The 19,371-nt window shown below is 47.9% G+C and overlaps 2 protein-coding genes across 6 annotated transcripts in view; both read right to left on the reverse strand.

Annotated features, from left to right (window-relative positions):
• Positions 1–6,968: 6,968 nt before the first annotated feature.
• On the reverse strand, positions 6,969–8,528 carry SMIM48 (small integral membrane protein 48). Of its 2 annotated transcripts, XM_077970100.1 has the most exons (3): positions 8,357–8,528; positions 7,560–7,641; positions 7,126–7,479 (listed from the first exon to the last, which is right to left on the reverse strand). In XM_077970100.1, the coding sequence occupies exons 1-3, from the start codon at positions 8,476–8,478 to the stop codon at positions 7,339–7,341; spliced, it is 345 nt and encodes a 114-aa protein (XP_077826226.1). In that variant the 5' UTR covers positions 8,479–8,528; the 3' UTR covers positions 7,126–7,338. The 2 variants fall into 2 exon arrangements, with proteins under 2 accessions (XP_014973876.2, XP_077826226.1); XM_015118390.3 differs by having other exon boundaries at positions 6,969–7,479; positions 7,560–8,528.
• Positions 8,529–9,268: 740 nt separating this feature from the next.
• The window catches only part of NLRP1 (NLR family pyrin domain containing 1), a 72,290-nt gene continuing 62,187 nt past the window's right edge, over positions 9,269–19,371 (reverse strand). For 2 of the 4 annotated variants that reach the window (XR_013405836.1, XR_013405834.1), the window contains exons 17-20: positions 13,900–14,029; positions 12,455–12,522; positions 11,613–11,710; positions 9,269–9,407 (exon numbers count right to left, since the gene is read on the reverse strand). The gene's annotated coding sequence lies outside the window, so the exon portion shown is untranslated. Of the gene's footprint in view, positions 9,408–11,612; positions 11,810–12,145; positions 12,300–12,450; positions 12,523–13,899; positions 14,030–19,371 lie in introns of all 4 variants that reach the window. The other 2 variants (XR_013405837.1, XR_013405835.1) reach the window with 2 other exon arrangements.

The following is a 19,371-nucleotide window of genomic DNA, read 5'->3' on the forward strand; positions in this document are numbered from 1 at the left end:
TACTTGGGAGGCTGAGGAATAAGAATTGCTTGAACCCAGGAGGTGGAGGTTGTAGTGAGCCAAGATTGCACCACTGCACTCCATCGTGGGTGATAAGAGTGAGACTCTGTCTCAAAAAGCAAAAAACAACAACAACAAAAAATTGCTGGCATGCACCTGCAATCCCAGCTACTCAGAAGGCTAAGGCACGAGAATCACTTGAACCCGGGAGGCAGAGGTTGCAATATGAGACGAGGTCCTGCCACCACACTCTAGCCTGGGCAACAGAATGAGACTGTCTAAAAAAAAAAAAAAAAAAAAGGCTTGGTGGCTCACACCTGTAATCCCAGCACTTTGGGAGAGTTGTTGTGGGAGAATTGTTTGAATACAGGAGTTCAAGACCAGCCTAGGCAACATAGTGAAACCCCATCTCTACATACGAGACAAAATCAGCCAGGCATGGTGGTGCATGCCTGTAGTCCCAGAGACCTGGGAGGCTGAGGTGGGAGGATAGCTCAAGTCAGGGAAGTTGAGGCTGCAGTGAGCCATGATTATGAACACTGCACTCCAGCCTGGGTAACAGAGTGAGACCCTGTCTCAAAAATAATAATAATAATAATAATTCCTGAACAAAATATAAGTAAATCAAATCCAGTAGTATATGAAAAGGATTATACACGATGACCAAGTGGGATGTATCCCAGGAATGTAATATTGGTTTAACATCTGAAAATGAATTAATGAAATATACCACCTCAATAGAATAAAGAACAAAAACTCTATGATTACCTCAGTAGACACATAAAAACATTTGACAAAATTCAACACCCCTCCATGACAGAAAACACTCAACAAATTAGGAACAGAAGGGAATTTCCTCAACCTGGTAAAGGACATCTATGAAAAACTCACAGCTAACATCACACTTAATGGTGAAAGACTGAATATCAGGAAAGAAAGCAAAGGATGTCCACCCAGCATCCTATTCAGCATTGTGCTGAAGATTCTCCCAGGACAGTTACACAAGAAAAAGAAATAAAAGGAATCCAGATTGGAAAGAAAGATCATGTCTGCAGATGATACGATCTTGTCTAAGACCATCCTATTGTCATCTTAAACTATTAGAACTCATAGTTATAAGTATTAGAAGAAATAAATGAGTTTCAGCAAGGATTTAGAATATAATATCAATGTAAGAAAAGCTATTATTTTTCTTTTTTTGAGATAAGGTCCCGCTCTGTTGCCCTGGCTGGAGTGCAGTGGTAAGATCTCAGCTCACTGCAGCCTCAACCACCCAGGCTCAAGCGATCCTCCCACTTCAGCCTCCAGAGTAGCTGAAACCACAAAGAGCTTGCCACCACGCCCGACTAATTTTTAAAATTATTAGTAGAGATGAGGTCTTGCTATGTTGCCCAGGCTGGTCTCAAACTCCCGAGCTCAGTCTCCCAAAGTGCTGGGATTACAGGCATGGGCCACTGTACCCAGCCTCAATTATTTTTCTATGCACTAGCAACGAGCAAACAGGAAATGAAATTAAGAAAACAATTCTATTTTGAAGACATCAAAAATAAAATCCTTTGAAGAAATTTAACAGAAAATGTAGAAAACTCATTGTATTCGTCCGTTTTCATGATGCTAATACAGACACAATCCCTATCAAAATTCTAATGGACTTCTTTGTAGAAATTGGCAAGCTGATCCTGAAATGTATATAGAAATTCAAAAGACCTAGACTAGCAAAAGCAATTTTGACAAAGAATAGCAAAGTTGGAGAACTTGTACTTTCCAATTTCAATATTTACTGCAAATTCCAATTTCAATATTACAGTTATCAGGACTGTGTATTAATGGAATAAAGATAGACATATAGATACATATAATAGAAATAAGAATCCAGGCCAGACAAGGTAGCTCACACCTGTAATCCCGGCACTTTGAGAAGCCAAGGCAGGTAGATCACTTGAGGTCAGGAGTTCAAGACCAGCCTGGTCAACATAGCAAAACCCCATCTCTACTAAAAAAAAAAAAAATACAAAAATTAGCCAGGCTTGGTGGTGCAAGCCTTTAATCCCAGCTACTTGGGAGGCTGAGGCAGGAGAATCGCTTGAAGCTGGGAGGTGGAGGTTGCAGTGGGCCAAGATCATGCCACTGCACTCCAGCCGGGGGGACAGAGTGAGACTCCGTCTCAAAAAAAAAAAAAAAAAAAAAAGAGAGAGACAGAATCCAGAAATTAACTCTCACACACACACACAAATTATTAAAAAACAACAAAAACCAGAAATTAACCCTCACATTTACAGTCAAATGATTTGGATAAGGGTGCTGGGATAATTCAATGGGGAAAGAAGAATCTTCTCAGCAGACGGTGTTGGGATAATTGGACACCCTCATACAAAAGAATGAAGTTGGATCCTGCTGCACACCATGTACAAATATGAACTCAAAATGGATCAAAGACCTACATTTAAGAACTAAAACTATAAAACTCTTAGAAGAAAACATGTATTAGGTTTAAATCTTCATAATCTGAATGGGTCAGTGGGTTCTTAGCTATGCCACTGAAAACATAAGCAACAAAGCAACAATAGATAAACTGGATATCATCAAAATTTAAAACTTTTGTGTTTCAAAGACACCATCACAAATGTTAAAAGACAACTCACAGAATGCGACAATAAATTGTAAATCATTTAATAATAGACTTGTATCTAAAATATATAAAGAACACTTAGAGGCCAGGAGTGGTGGCTCACGCCTGCAATCCCAGTACTTTGGGAGACCCAGGTAGGCAGATTGCCTGAGCTCGGGAGTTTGAGACTAGCCTGGGCAACATGGTGAAACTCTGTTTCTACTAAAATACAAGAAATTAGTCAGGCGTAGCAGTGTGCACCTGCCATCCCGGCTACTGGGGAGGCTGAGGCAGGAGAATTGCTTGAACCTGGGAGGTGGAAGTTGCAGTTTGCGGTGACACTGCACTCCAGCCTGGGCAATACAGTGAGACTCCATCTCAAAAAACAAAAACAAAAACAAAAAAAACCATCTCTACAAAAAATACAAAAATTAGCTGGGCCTGGTGGTGTTCACCTGTAGTTCCAGCTACTTAGGAGGCTGAGGTGGGAGAATTGTGTCAGCCCAGGAGGTGAAGGTGGCAGTGAGCCGAGACTGCGTCACTGCACTCCAGCCTGAGTGACAGAGCCAGACCTAGTCTCAAAAAAACAAACAAAAGAAACAAACAAAAAATGTCCCAATATCAATTGTAATTGTTGCACAACTCTGAGTATATTAAAAGTCATTGAATTTTACACTTTAAATGAATGAGTTGTAAGTTATATGAATTATGTCTTAATATAGCTGGTAAAAATAAGAATACACACTCCAGAAACAATGCCTGGGTTTGAAATCTTGCTCCATTGCTGTGACCTTGGGCAAATCATCTCACCTATGCCTGTTTCCTCATCTGCCAAATGGGAAGAATAATAGAACTTACCTCATAGGGTTGTGAGCATTCAATGATCTCATGCTATATAAAATACTAAGCCTGCCACCTGGTAAGTTCCATCATTAACAAAGTGAGCTCCATGAAGGCAAGGGTTGTCTCTGTTTTCCTGATAATTATCTCCAGTGCTTGGACCCTAACAAGCAATGACATAGTTAAAAAATTAATCTGGCCGGCCGCAGTGGCTCATACCTGTAATCCCAGCACTTTAGGAGGCTGAAGAAGACGGATCACCTGAGGTTGGGAGTTTGAGACCAGCCTGAGCAACATGGAGAAACCCCATCTCTACTAAAAAAAAAAATACAAAATTAGCCTGGCATGGTGGTGCATGCCTGTAATCCCAGCTACTCCGGAGGCTGAGGCAGGAGAATCGCTTGAACCTAGGAGGTGGAGGCGGAGCTTGTGTTGAGCCAAGATTGCACCACTGCACTCCAGCCTGGGCAACAGAGCAAGACTCTGTCTCAAACAAACAAACAAACAAAAATTAATCCATTTTCCCAGTATCAGTTTCTACTGTTTCAAATAGCTAAATTTCAACTGTTTCTCAACAACTTAAACTTACTACTGTTCCATGATAATCAGAATCCACTGCTTACTTCACCATCACCATATATTTACCTATGACTGACAACCCAAATTGCCCAAAACAGTTGGCGTTGCCTTCATCCTTTGTGACTTACCGAAAGTCGGTTTACCGGATATCTAATATTTTTACCTGCTTAGCATCCATGGCTCTTCAATCTTCCTCTGGGAACTATTCCTTTCCTATTGCATGCTATTTTCATAGGATTGCCTATTAAGATGACTCTTCTGTCTTTTAGCCAAAGATGGGCATGTGACCCCTGCCAGGCTAGTAAGACTCTAGCATTTGATTCTTGAGCAGCACGGCACAAGGACCCCCCAAAATGGGTCCTTGTTTGTTTGGTTTTTCGTTTTGTTTTATTTGGAGATGGGGTCTCTGCCATGTTGCCTAGCTGGTTTCAAATATCTGGCCTCAAGCGATCCTCCTGCATCAGCCTCTCAGGTAACTGGGACTACAGGAATGCACCACTGCACCTGGCTTGGGGGCCCATTTGTTTTTACGGTCTAAAAGGCTGTCTGTGTATACTAAGCAGACAGGGAAACACTTGATATTTTGGACAAAGGAAACTCTTACTGGACGCCCAGAAATTGGAGGACAGTTGCAAGCTCAATACAGGTAGGCAGTAACAGTGAAATTAGGTGGGCAGTAGAGAGACACGTGATCACATATTCCTGGGATACCTAAACTATAACTCAAACTATATAAGAGGAAAATTGGCCAGCTTAGACGCATGATGACACTAAAAGTACACACTTATTGTGTGTACACATTGAAGTGTACAAATTAAGTGTACACTTAAAATACTTAGAGAGTGTGAAGTAGTATCTCATTGTGTAGATGATGTGAGAGTAATGGAAATTTAATATTGATTAGAAAATACAGGCCAGGTACTGGAGCTCTATGGAACCAGGAATTTGAAAGAGAGTGAAATCGGGAGAAGCATAGGGAAGAGAGATGGGCTGATAGGAGAGAATATGGGGGTATGGAAAGAAAATGAATTTGGGGGCTGGAGTGAGTTTAATATTGGAGACAGCAGGGATGGGGTGAATGTCAAGGAAGATTGGAGTACAATATTGAGACAATAATCAAGTAGGGGGAACAATGCAATGAATACTGAAATAAGGGGATCAAATGGGGCTGGATATTTAGGAGAATATTGAAGCCAATATTAAGATTGTAGAGGCAATAGGATCTAATAACAGTATAGTCATGGGAACCAGGTGTTGGAATTTGGGGTAGAAAATGGAGGCCCAGACTGGGCACAGTGGCTCATACCTGTAATCCCAGCACTTTAGGAGGCTGAGGCGGGTGGATCACTTGAGGTCAGGAGTTCAATACCAGCCTGGCCAACATGGTGAAATCCTGTCTCTACTAAAAATACAAAAAAAGTTAGCCGGGCGTGGTGGCATATACCTGTAATGCCAGCTACTCGGGAGGCTGAGGCAGGAGAATTGTTTGAACCCAGTAGGCAGAGGTTGCAGTGAGCCAAGATCAGGCCACTGCATTCGAGCCTGGGGCACAGAGTGAGTCTCAGTCTCAAAAAAAAAAAAAAAAAAAAAAAATTAGCTGGGCATGGTGGCACGCACCTGTAGTCCCAGCTAATTGGGAGGCTGAGGCATGAGAATCGCTTGAACCTGGGAGGTGGAGGTTGCAGTGAGCTGGCCACTGCACCACAGAGAGAGACCCCATCTCGGGGAAAAAAAAAAAGAAAACAGAGGCCCAGATTTGTTGGCACAAAAAGGGCCATGATATTGTGGAACAGTGATCGAATGTTGAGGAACAGGGAACTTTGGTTTTGGGAAGAGAGGGACGAGTCTACTGTCAGGAGATTGGCTGAGGAAAGGAAGCTGGGGGATCATATCCTGAGTAGTCCCTGCGGGACTGGATGAGAGATAACAGGGGATGTGTGAAAGGGAGACAATAAGATCAAATGTTTGGAGAGCGCTAGGCTATATGTTGGGAGTCCGTGAGTACTTAATACTAAGAGATAGCAGAAGATCGAATATCCAAGTTTGAAACCTGGAAACCAGTGAGGGATAAATATTGTGGTCCTTTGGAGACAATTTTTTTTTTTTTTGAGACGGAGTCTTGCTCAGTCGCCCAGGCTGGAGTACTGGGGTGCGATCTCCGCTCACTGCAAGCTCTGCCTCCCGGGTTCACGCCATTCTTCTGCCTCAGCCTCTCGAGTAGCTGGGACTACAGGCGCCGGTCACCACGCCAGGCTAATTTTTTTTTTTTTTTTTTTTTTGTATTTTTAGCAGAGATGGGGTTTCACCATGTTAGCTAGGATGGTTTCAATCTCTTGACCTCGTGATCCACGGCGCCCGGCCTGGAGACGTAATTTTGGGAAATAGTGCCACCGATTGCTGTGGGGAAATTGTTGTAGTAAAGTGTGATTGTAAAGCACAAGCTGACATTGGGGAACACTGGATGTCATACTTGTGGCACTGAAATAAGTGTCCGGGGACAAGATATCAAGGCACAGAGTGATATGGGATTATGGGAAGTCAGAACTGAGAAGTGGCAAGGCCCTGATATTGGAAAACAGGGAATTTGTAAAGACCCACGGGACAAATTCCAGAGCTTAGCTGGGGGACTGTACTTGGTCTTTGTAAAGGAAGCAAGTGGAGACCAAATACTGAGGGGCAGAGTTAATGCCACAATGGGATAGTGGCTGATCTGCCATAAAAGGACGGTAGACTCGAATACCGGCGTGTTGTGAGGACCGGATGTGGAGAAAGATGCCATCGAAGGGCCTTGTAGCTATTCAGTGGAGGGAGAGGCTACATTTTGGAATACTGGGTCATGGGGTTAAGTCTGTTTTGGAGGGACAGTAGGGAATGCTGTGGAGCAGACTAGGAAGTTGGGCAGGGTCCACTGCAGAGTTGGAAATTAATGGAGAACTGAATATAGAGGAGACTGAAAAAGAGATAATTTATTCCATCAGAGGTATCACAATTACAGATTACAGACATTTGCAAGTAAAGACTATGCAGGGTTACAGCGCTGCGTTTTGACATTTAACATTCATGAGTAAACAGAGATGGCCGGTGGGTAAATATCTTGCCAAAGTGGTTTCTGGTATTAAGCCTTTTGAGTCTAAGATGACAAACCCCTAGGGCTCAGGTGGTTTTCCCGCACTAACTCTTGTCAATGACACATCCCTCAGCCCCTTTTGTCTTGGGTGCCACAGCTCCAGAAAGGCTCCGGGCCAGAACGAAGCCATCCTAGAGTCCCCAAGGACAGCCCTCCCGTGGACCCCGGCTAGGGCCCCAGAGTCTCATCCTGAGGAGTGCGCCAGCTCTGGGCCTGCGTCCCAGTGGGGTTTGCAGCCACAGGTCCCGCGAGTCCCGGACACTTCCAGGGCGTGGTCTCCTGGTAAGACAGCTCCTCCGGCTCCTCCAGGCAGCGACAACAAAGTCTAAGGCAGGAAAAACGCACAGTCGTGGTCAGCCAGAGCCCCTGGGGGCGCAGCAAGAAACCCCGACGAAAGCCACTTACCGAGTCCCGCCCTCCAGCTACGCCTGCGGCGCGGTCTTGTCCTCTCTCGGCCGCGCCAACTCCGGGGCACAGCCGGCTCCTCCTGGGGGCGATGCAGCATCACAGGGCTCCGGCCCAGCCCGGGCCAGGGCGCCGACCCTCCCCACGGGACCCTCTCTAGAAGGCCGCGGGTCTGGGTCTGGCTCATCCCTTAAAGAATCCAAGGTTGGGCGCACTCTGAGCTCCCCAAACACAAAATGATGGGCTCCCTGCGCGTGCCCCCGCGTCACAGAGTGGTAGGGGTCCAGCGACATTCTCCTAGTTATAAACGGGGTTCAATCACACCCCAGAATTCTAAACGCCCCCACCCCTAACCTGCAGGTGCAAACAGCACCCTTCTTTCATTGCCTGCAGCTACTTTGTACTTTCCTACTGATAGACAAAGATAGTGACAACAAAGAAGGAAAGAAGCATCGAAAGCTACATGAAGGGGGTGTGTTCCAAAACACAAAATGCCGAGCCCTGTTTTCCCTTTCCCTCCCCGCTCGGTCCTGCGCCCACCCCGTCCCGCGCTGGCCACTCAGGCAAGCTGTAAATGGATATAGGTAAAGATGCAGGAGGTGATGGAGAAGGCGATGGCTGCGTAGATGAAGATGGAGAGGTGCGGAAAATGGTCGAGATAGCAGCCTTCGACCAGTGGAGGCGCCTCCTCCTTGGGCTGGGGGCGCGATGCGGCCTTCGGGGGCTGCCCGGCGCGGCCCCCCTGCGCCCTCCCGCCCGCGCGCCGACCAGCCTTCTTGCCCGCGGCCGACGCGAACCTGGGCGCACGGGCAGCGGGAGGGTCTTCCGGGGGAGGCTTGTCAAACAGGCCTTCGGACTCGGGGTCCGGGCGAATCTGCTCGGGACCCCAGGGTCTGCGCTGAAAGAGTCCGTCAGCCATGGGCAGGATCGCGGGTAGGTGGGTCAGCTGGGTCTGGGTCGCAGCGCAGTGGGCGGTGGTCTGGGCTGCGGCTGTATTTCTACAGCCCCGGGTGGGGGCGGAGCCAGAGGGGCAGGGGGCCTCTGCAGGGTCCGCCGGGCCTCTCAGCGGAGGCGCAGCTTTGCCTGGCTCCTCCTTCCGCCCCCAGCCTGTTGCAGACGCTGGCTCGCTGGGTTCCAGCTCCCCGGCCGGCGGCTCGGCAGTCTTTGCGCAGCAAGGTTTGTCTCCATGGCAACCAGACTGGCGGCGCAAGGGGGAGGAAGCGCGAGCTTCCTGGGACCCCGGCTGGCTGGGACCCCGGGGCACGAGCAGGCTTGGCACCTAAGAAGCCGAAATGCAACCAGCCAGGCTCTCAGCTGCGTGGGGAGCTTCCTAGGGCATATTTCTCCTTTTAAAAGAAATATTTATTGTGTGGTCTGTTTTAAATTTTAATCTTAATACGTGAAAAAGCTAACACATCATCTTCGTAGAAAACTGGAAATTGAGAAAACAGTATAGGCAAAATCAGTGTAAAATAAAGCCTCCCACAATCCCAACGTCCAGAGATAATACAGCTAAAGAATTGGTGCCTTTCTCTGCCTTCCTCCTTTTTTTTTTTCTTTGTCTCTCCATCTACATCTGTATCTGTACACCTGTTTTCTCTTCTTGCTCTTCACCCACAAAAGCAGGACTCCAGCCTTTTGAGCATCTCACATATGATTAAGAACAAATCCTTCAAAGACCTGCCTCACCTAAGCCCATTTCTCAGACCCACCTGGGGTCTACTCAGGCCTCCTTGTCATCCACCAAGCCCTCTCTGGCTTCACCGGTACTGCCACAGGCTGCTGCGCACTAGCATCTCCTGGCGTCTCTGTTGCACCTGAGGTTCCAAGGCCGGATGGTGTTCCCTCCTGGAATGGAGGGAGAACAATCACTTGGGTTTATTTGAGTCCCAGTAGATTGGAGGGGTCTGCTGGCCGGCTTTATTAGTTGCAGCAAATTCAAACTGCATCAGACAACTCCCTGCCTCCTGCAAGTGAAAGGTCGGGGGTGAACCAAGGCCAGGGTGCTGAAACACTGTAACCAGGGTGCTGTCCCTCTCTATCTTACAGCGTTGCCAGCAACTTCTTGCATGGCCAGAGCCTACTAGGTAGTGGTAGGTACTCAGATTTTTGCTGAATGAATGATGCGGTGAATAATGGCAGCAGCAAACTCTGGTTCTCACAGCTTAACCCCCTCAGCTAAAAGGGCTTCCAGTTGGCTGGATGAGGAGAAGATGGAACCCTCATCTGTGATCCTGGGAATGTAAAATGGTGCAGTTCCTTTTTTTTTTTTTTTTTTTTTTTTGAGACAGAGTCTTGCTCTGTTGTCCAGGCTGGGGTACAGTTGAGCGATCTCAGCTCACTGCAACCTCCGCCTCCTGGGTTCAAGCAATTCTCCTGCCTCAGCCTCTGAGTAGCTGGGATTACATGTGCACACCATCACACCTGGCTAATTTTTGGTGTTTGTAGTAGAGACAGGGTTTCACCACATTGGCCAAGCTGGTCTCGAACTTCCTGACCTCAAGTGATCCACCTGCCTCGGCCTCCCAAAGTGCTAGGATTACTGGCATAAGCCACTGTGCCCAGTCGGATGGAAGTATATGAAGGGTGAAATGGAAAGGTATGGAGGGTGGAATGGAAGGATGGTTTAGGTGGAGTGAAAGAATGTGAAGAATGGAATGGAAGGTTGCAAAAGGCAGAATGGAAGGACATGGAAGGACCAGAGTTTGAAAAGTGGAATGGGAGGATGTTTAGGGTGCAATGGAAGAGCTTGACGGATGTCATGGAGGGGTGTGAAGGGTGGAATTGAAGGGTGTGAAGGGTGAAATGGGAGGATGCTTAGGGTGGAATGGAAAATGTGAAGAGAGAAACAGAAGGACACGTAGTGGACTGGAAGAGTGTCAAGGATGGAATACAAGGTGTGTAAGGTGGAGTGGAAGAATAGGAAGGTTGTAATGAAATGGTGTGAACAATGGAATGGAAGGGTAGGAAGGGTGAAATGAAATTGTGTGATGGATGAATGGAAGGGTGTGAGGCTAGAATGAAAGGGTGTATAGGGTGCAATGGGAGGGTTTTCAGGGTGGAATGGAAGGGTATGTAGAGTGGGATGGAAGAGCTTTATGTAAGGCTGTGGCATTGAGAAAGTCACCCAAACTGACCTATGAGGTTTAAGTAGGAGCAGGTAGGGGAGAGGTCTCAGTAACCAAGAGGGTCTTGGGCAGAACCATGCAAAGGCTTACTGCGGTGGAGCTGGGTGTAGGTGAGGAGTGCAGGTGTTAAAAATGCTTTAGTAACTGCAGGGCCTTTTGCATATTGAGAAGATGTGAGGCTAAATCCAGAGCTCAGACAGCAGAGGCCCAGGTGTCTCTAGGATACCTTGTTATTTTTTACCTGGTGCATGTGTACAGAAATGAATATATTGCAAAACAGTGCTGGTCCCAGCCCAGGTGACCCCTGGGGCTCTATCTGTCAGGAATTGAGAGAGCTTGACTTACTCCATGGCCTCACCCTGGTGCAAGCTATGCCTATGCCCAGCAACAAGAGCTAACTTTGTCCCAGGCCAGGGACTTTAGGACCCCTAGACATCCCTGACAGGACAGTCACCACAAGGTCCCAAGCTACAACTTCACTCTCTGCTCGGCACCTGAGTGTTCCAGGAAAAATCTCATGAGTCCAGGGCCTGGAGCCAGCATCCGCCAAAAGACCCCAAATGGGGCTGGGCGCGGTGGCTCAAGCCTGTAATCCCAGCACTTTGGGAGGCCGAGACGGGCGGATCACGAGTTCAGGAGATTGAGACCATCCTGGCTAACACGGTGAAACCCCGTCTCTACTAAAATACAAAAAAAATTAGCCGGGCGAGGTGGCGGGCGCCTGTACTCCCAGCTACTCGGGAGGCTGAGGCAGGAGAATGGCGTGAACCCGGGAGGCGGAGCTTGCAGTGAGCTGAGATCCGGCCACTGCACTCCAGCCTGGGCAACAGAGCCAGACTCCGTCTCAAAAAAAAAAAAAAAAAGACCCCAAATGGACAAAGGTTGCCTTTAGCTCCTGTTTCTGGGACCTGCCCAGAGTACATACCCCTCTCATAGGTGAGAGAAGCCTCTTCTTGGAGGATCTTTGCTCCTGGGCTATACTTTGATAGGCTTTCTTCATCCATTTAGGGATTCATTCTGCCTCTGGAAGAAAGATACACTGTCTGAGTCAATAGGAATCAGGGATTTGAGGCCAAAGCCTGGCTCTGGACAATGGCCAGTTGACCGTGTTGGTGACCCCCTCTACGAGGAATCCTAGGACACACATGGATCATAACAGCAGCAGCAGCAATCACTGAGCACTGACTGTGTGCTGGGAACTGTGCCCAACATTTCTGTAGAGACAGTCTCACTTCATTTTCATCACCCCCTAAACTGGGCACCAGGATTTTCTCCAATGTTCCAATGAGGAAACTGAGGCTGAGAAGTGAAGGAATCTAAAATCTGCTGCTAATGCTGACTGCTGGGGGCTGGGTGTGGTGGCTCACGTTTGTAATCCCAACACTTTGGGAGGCTGAGGTGGGTGGATCACCCGAGGTCAGGAGTTCGAGACCAGTGTGGTCAACATGGCAAAACCACCTTCTACTAAAAATACAAAAATTAGCCAGGCGTGGTGGTGCATGCTATAATCCCAGCTACTCGGGAGGCTGAGGCACGAGAATCGCTTGAACCTGGGAGGCGGAGGTTGCAGCGAGCTGAGATCGCACCACTGCACACCAACCTGGGTGATAGACTGAGACTCTCTCTCAAAAAAATATAGACTATACTAGAATAGAATAAAATAAAATAAAATAGAACAAAATACTGACTGCTGGGGTCCTAACCCATGTCTCTCTGACCCAAGGGTAAGAGGTATACCTCCCAATCCCCACCCCCTCAGCTACTCACCCCAGGCTTGCTCACCATCAAAGACTGTGTCCTGTTAGCCTTTCCCAGGTCACATCCTGAGCCTCACCCTGCAGCAAAACAGATTTGTTCCCTTTAGAATGTGTGCACGGAGCAAGAGGCAAAATTCACAAAGGCGCCCCCCCCCTTTTTTTTTTTTTTTTTGAGACAGAGTCTCGCTCTGTCGCCCAGGCTGGAGTGCAGTGGCGCGATCTCGGCTCACTGCAAGCTCCGCCTCCCGGGTTCCCGCCATTCTCCTGCCTCAGCCTCCCGAGTAGCTGGGACTACAGGCGCCCGCCACCTTGCCCAGCTAGTTTTTTCTATTTTTTAGTAGAGACGGGGTTTCACCATGTTAGCCAGGATGGTCTTGATCTCCTGACCTCATGATCCGCCCGTCTCGGCCTCCCAAAGTGCTGGGATTACAGGCTTGAGCCACCACGCCCGGCCACAAAGGCCACTTTTAGCTCGAAGTGTTCATGCCCAGCTGAGGAAACAAGCTTTGGTGGTGGTGGTGGTGGCAGTGGTGGTGGGATGTATGTGTCCATGGGTGGTGGGAGAGAAGGACCTTGCAGGAATCTCTGCCGCCTGGGCTAGAGCTGTTCGTTATTCTGGAAACCATGGTTGCTTTGAAACTGGCTGCCGAATTTCTCTCCTGCCAATTTCTAATTTCTGTGCATGCCCTGGCTAGGAGAAGGGAAGTCAAGCCAGGAATCTCCCCTTTCCACAGGTCCACTACCCAAACCCACCGTTGATGGGAAACCTCCAAGTGTATTGCAACCTCTACACCAGGATGTGCCTGGATAGGCCTAGTCACCTGCTGAAGGTGCTGTGGTACTTCTAGCCCAATGCAGGGTCAGCTGCCTGCCCCACCCTGAGAGGCTTCTGGGAGCTCACACCCAATGCTGACCATCCCTGTGCTCCACCCAGTCCCCTGCTGGGGCTAGGGGTAGCAGTGATTGCTGAGCAAGGCAGAGAAGGGGAGGCTGAGTAAAGCCTGGGGCTCCATGGGGCAGACAGCGGGAAGTCAAGAACCTTTCTGGGGGCTGTGAGGTGGCACCTGGCAGGCGGGATTCCACATGAGCTGTGGCTCCAAGCCTCCCTATCCTCCCTTCCTGCCCCTATGCACGCTCCAGGTCCCATCAGACTTCACTTACACAGCACACATTCAAAGATACAATTATTAAGAATTTCAAGGCAGTGACTGCCACGCATTAAACCCCAAGCATGGGGGCCTACTGCCATTGCACAGGCTGCACCTCCAGGAAGCTGGTCCTACTCACAGCCTACCGCAGGTCTAGTTTAGCCTAGCTGGGCACGGATGGCTTCTTCCTGCTCAGTGCTGTGGTTCTGCATCAGATGTTTAGCTTTCCACAGTGTGTTTTCTCCCGCTAGAGAGAACTCAGCGCTTCCAGCATCTCAGCTGCATTCCAGGGCCCAGCAGAACTCACCATTCTGGACATTTTCATCCTCTTCCCCGTTTTCTTTCACAAACACAGACCTCTGCTCTCTGCATATGATCTTCCTCAGAAAGAACAGATTTGGTTACTTGTGCTCTGTCCTCTTCTCTTTGTGCCGCCCCTATAGAACAAGAATCATCAAACAGGGTCAGGCGCGGTGGCTCACACCTGTAATCCCAGCACTTTGGGAGGCTGATGCGGGTGGATTGCCTGAGGTCAGGAGTTCGAGACCAGCCCGACCAACATGGTGAAACCCCGTCTCTACTAAAAATACAAAATTAGCTGGGCGTGGGAGTGGGTGCCTGTAATCCCAGTTACCTGGGAGGCTAAGGCAGGAGAATTGCTGGAATTTAAGAGGTGGAGGTTGCAGTGAGCCGAGATCGTACCATTGCACTCCAGTCTGGGCAACAAGAACAAAACTCTGTCTCAAAAAAAAAAAAAAAAAAAAAAAAAAATTGTCAAACAGCCAATTCAGCAACATCATTCTTCTCCTCCTTTCATTCCTCTATCCACCCAGAAGCTGACCCACACTAAATGGTTAAGAACTGTGAGGATAATCCAGCAATTTCCCTGCTAGGTGTATACCCAAAAGAGTTGAAAACAAGGTTTCAAAGAGACATCCGTACAGCTACGTTCACGGCAGCACTATTCACAATAGCCAAAACGTGGACGCAACACACGTGTCCATCAACAGATGAATAGATAACCAAAATGTGGCATAGACACACAATGGGATGTTTTCTTACCTTAAAAGGAAGGAAATTCTGGCCAGGTGCAGTGGCTCATGCCTGTAATCCCAGAACTTTGGGAAGCCGAGGCGAGAGATCACCTGAGGTCAGGAGTTTGAGACCAGCCTGGCCAACATGGTGAAACCCCGTCTCTACTAAACACACACACACACACACACACACAAAATTAGCTAGGCATGATGGTGGACACTTGTAATCCCAGCTACTTGGGAGGCTGAGGCAGGAGAATGGCTTGAACCCAGGTGATGGAGGTTGCAGTGAGCTGAGACTGCACCACTGCACTCCAGACTGGGCAACAAGACCGAAACTCCATCTCAAAAAAAATAAATAAATAAAAAATAAAAAATAATAAATAAAAAGGAAATTCTGACACATGTAATACCATGGATGAACTTTGAACACTTTGTGATAAATGAAAGAAGCAAGCGCAAAAAGATTTCTAGAGCAGTCAAATTTAAAGAGACAGAAAGCAGAATAGTGGTTTCCAAGGGCTGAAAGGAGGCAGGAATGGGGAATTATTATTTAATGGGTGCAGAATTTAAATTAAGGAAGATGAGAAAGTTCTGGAGATGGACAGTGGTGATCGTAGCACGTCGAGGTGAATGTGCTTACACATAAAAATGGTTATAATCATAAATTATATTACAGATATATTCAACTAAAGTAAGGAAAAAATAACCATGAGGACATATTGTTCTCCCTCAAACTGTCTTCAAATAAATTAAATTAAATTAAATTAAAGGTCTTCAAATTAAGGCCTTCTAAAATCAAAAGAAAACAAAAACCAGCCATTAAAGAATCAAGAAATTCAGCCAGGCATGGTGGCTCACGCTTGTAACCCCAACACTTTGGGAGGCCGAGGCGGGCAGATTGCTTGAGTCCAGGAGTTCCAGACGAGCCTGGGAAACATGGTGAAACCCTGTCTCTACTAAAAATACAAAAATTGGCTGGGCATGTTGGCTCACGCCTATAATCCCACGGGGAGGCTGAGGTTGGTGGATCACAAGGTCAGGAGATCGAGACCATCCTGGCTAACACGGTGAAACCCCGTCTATATTAAAGATACAAAAAATTAGCCAGACATGGTGGCACGTGCCTGTAGTCCCAGCTACTGGAAACTCAGGAGGCTGAGGCAAGAGAATTGCTTGAACCTGGGAGGCAGAGGTTGCAGTGAGCTGAGATTGCACCACTGCACCCCAGCCTGGGCGACAAAGCGAGACTCTGTCTCAAAAAAAAAAAAAAAAAAAGAAAAAAATTAGCCAGCGGGCGGGCACAGTGGCTCACATCTGTAATCCCAGCACTTTGGGAGGCTGAGGTGAGCAGATCACAAGGTCAAGAGTTCGAGACCAGCCTGGCCGAAAAGATTGAAACCCCATCTCTACTAAAAATACAAAAATTAGCCAGGCATGGTGGCGCACGCCTGTAATCCTAGCTACTCAGGAGGCTGAGGCAGGAGAATTGCTTGAACCATGGAGGCAGAGGTTGTGGTGAGCTGACATCGTGCCATTGCACTCCAGCCTGGGGGACAGAGTGAGACTCGGTCTCAGAAAAAAAAAAAAATATATTAGCTGGGTATGGTGGTGTGCACCTGTAATCCCAGCTACTCAGATGGCTGAGGCAGGAGAATCACTTGAACCTAGGAGGCAGAGGTTGTAGTGAGCTGAGATTGCACCACTGCACTCCAGCCTGGGTGACCGAGCAAGACCCTGTCTTAAAAGAAAAATAAAAAATAAATTTGTTTTGTAGAGACAGAGTCTTGCTATGTTGCCTAGACTGGCCTTGAACTCCTGGCCTCAAGTGATCCTCCTTCTTGGCCTCTTAAAGTGTGAGAATTACAGGCTTGAGCCACTGCATCCAGCATGAGGGAAGCTATTGCAAAATATAGAAAGTCATGAGACTATTGACATCCTTTGATACAATCATCCTATCCCTTAGTATTGACTCCAAGACAGTGATCTAAAGGATAAAGGAAAGCTCTCTGCAGAAAGACGTGTATTGCAGTACTGCTTATCGTGGCAAAAAATTGGAAGCAAACTCAATGTCAGAACAAGAGGAGAATAGTTAATTAAATGATATATCTACTGCAAGGAGTCATGCAGTCATCAGGGGAAGATTATCCTGAAAACAATCTTTTTTTTTTTTTTTTTTTTTGAGACGGAGTCTCGCTCTGTCGCCCAGGCTGGAGTGCAGTGGCCGGATCTCAGCTCACTGCAAGCTCCGCCTCCCGGGTCTATGCCATTCTCCTGCCTCAGCCTCCCGAGTAGCTGGGACTACAGGCGCCCGCCACCTCACCCGGCTAGTTTTTTGTATTTTTTAGTAGAGATGGGGTTTCACCGTATTTAGCCAGGCTGGTCTCGATCTCCTGACCTTGTGATCCGCCCGTCTCGGCCTCCCAAAGTGCTGGGATTACAGGCTTGAGCCACCGCGCCCGGCCTCTGAAAACAATCTTAAGTAGCTTGAGGGATGCTTGTGATGATCTAAATCAAAGTTAAAAAAAAACAAGATTTAAAACCCCATGTACTAGGATGATAACAAGATGAAAAAGTGTTCCTGCAGAGAAAGACTGGAATGGAAAGAGGAAAGACAGAATTTTTGTATTGTTTGGATAATGAGATCATGGGGTGACTTCTTTCTCATTTGACCAGAACTTGTACACCATGGTTATATTAGTTTCTGTGCAACGAAGGCAATTAACAGACGAAAAAAGTCTAAGCAATGGACCCAGTGGCCATTTTCAGGATTAACAATACTCTGTGATGGTCTGATTGGTGCCCACGCAGACAAAGGTCCTTACCTAACCGCAGGGATGGCCCCACATTGCCTAGCAACTACCTGCTTAACAGCAGTTGCTAGGAAACCAAGAACACCGCAGGACTCCTGACCAATAGCACAGCGTCCATACTACTGCCAGCCTTCTCTTCAAGTTCTCTCCAGCAGTCATGCTCCTGTCCAGCCATTCCTCTTCGCCTCCTGTTCTCCTCCTTCTCATTCCTACCTGCCTGGGGCTAACCTGCGAGTAGCACTCACTCATGGGTCCTGCGATCATACAGCCTGACACAACACAGGTGATCACAGGTTCCAGAGGACCATTTTCCTTCCTCTGCTTCCCCTGCTTCCCCTGCTTCCTTCTTGCTCCAGGACTGGGGCCTGGACCAGCGTGTGTGCATGGCTCAAAGTTCAAATCCGTAGTTATCCCACCATTGAGACAAGTATTGCTCATGGCCTCCATCAGGTTCTAGCACCTGGCAAATCCTACTCCTCCAGAGAGCGATTCCTTCAGGAAAGGCACTGAGCTCAGCCCAGGGCTCCCACCATCCATCAGAGTGCCTGGTGGAAGCATTCCATGATTCTTTTTTTTTTTTTTTGAGATGGAGTCTCACTCTTGTTGCCTATGCTGGAGTACGGTGGTGCAATCTCAGCTCACTGCATGAGCCACCACGCCCAGCTAATTTTGTTTGTATTTTTAGTAGAGATGGGGTTTTGCCATGTTGACCAGGCTGGTCTCAAACTCCTGACTTCAGGTGATCCATCTGCCTCAGCCTCCCAAAGTGTTGAGATTATAGGTGTGAGCCACCTCGCCCAGCCAAATCCATGATTTTTTTTTTTTTTTTTTTTTTTGAGACGGAGTCTCGCTCTGCCACCCAGGCTGGAGTGCAGTGGCTGGATCTCGGCTCACTGCAAGCTCCGCCTCCCGGGTTCACGCCATTCTCCTGCCTCAGCCACCCGAGTAGCTGGGACTACAAGCGCCCGCCACCTTGCCCGGCTAGGTTTTTGTATTTTTTAGTAGAGACGGGGTTTCACCGGGTTAGCCAGGATGGTCTCGATCTCCTGACCTCGTGATCCACCCGTCTCAGCCTCCCAAAGTGCTGGGATTACAGGCTTGAGCCACCGCGCCCGGCCTAAATCCATGATTCTTGAATGCATTCTTTGACAGGGGTCATGTGGACATCTCCCTGTTCCAAGTGGCCCACTCTAAAGAGAAAGAAAACCTCATGTAGGATGGATTAGTCTGAACACAATGATCCTGGAAGACTCCAATTTTCCACCATTGTTGAGAATGATCCCCGCTGCCCTGCACTTCTCATTCCCATCATCTCCATGTGTTGTTCGACCATCATGTCCATTCTCAGGAAGTCGCCATGTGTCTCTATTCAAAAAGATCTTTCTTCTATTCTTCTTTTTTAAAACAGAGACAAGGTCTCACTATGTTGCCCAGGCTGGTCTCAAACTCCTGGACTCAAGCAATTCCCTGGCCTCAGTCTCCCAAAGTGCTAGGATTATAGGCAAGCACCCAGACAATTATTTTTATTTAGAGACAGGATCTTGCTCTGTCACCATGGCTGGAATGCAGTGGCATGATTATGGCTCACTGGAGCCTGGGCTCAAGGGATCCTCCTGCCTCAGCCTCCAGAGTATCTGGGAATACAGGCATGTGCCACAACACCTGGCTAATTAAAAAAACTTTTTTTTTTTTTTTTGGGATGGAGTCTCGCTCTGTTGCCCAGGCTGGAGGGCAATGGCACGATCTTGGCTCACTGCAACCTCTGCCTCCCATGTACCAGTGATTCTCCTGCCTCAGCCTCCCGAGTAGCTGGGATTACAGGCACCCGCCATCATGCCCGGCTAATTTTTGTATTTTTGTAGAGACGGAGTTTCACCATGTTGGCCAGGCTGGTCTTGAACTCTTAACCTCAGGAGATCCATCAGCCTTGAC

This window comes from Macaca mulatta, chromosome 16, assembly GCF_049350105.2.
Source record: "Macaca mulatta isolate MMU2019108-1 chromosome 16, T2T-MMU8v2.0, whole genome shotgun sequence".
NCBI lineage: Eukaryota > Metazoa > Chordata > Mammalia > Primates > Cercopithecidae > Macaca > Macaca mulatta.

What these genes read in the sequence shown, in the direction of transcription:
- SMIM48 (XM_015118390.3), bottom strand. Translation starts at nt 8,478, where the DNA reads ATGGCTGACGGACTCTTTCAGCGCAGACCCTGGGGTCCCGAGCAGATT.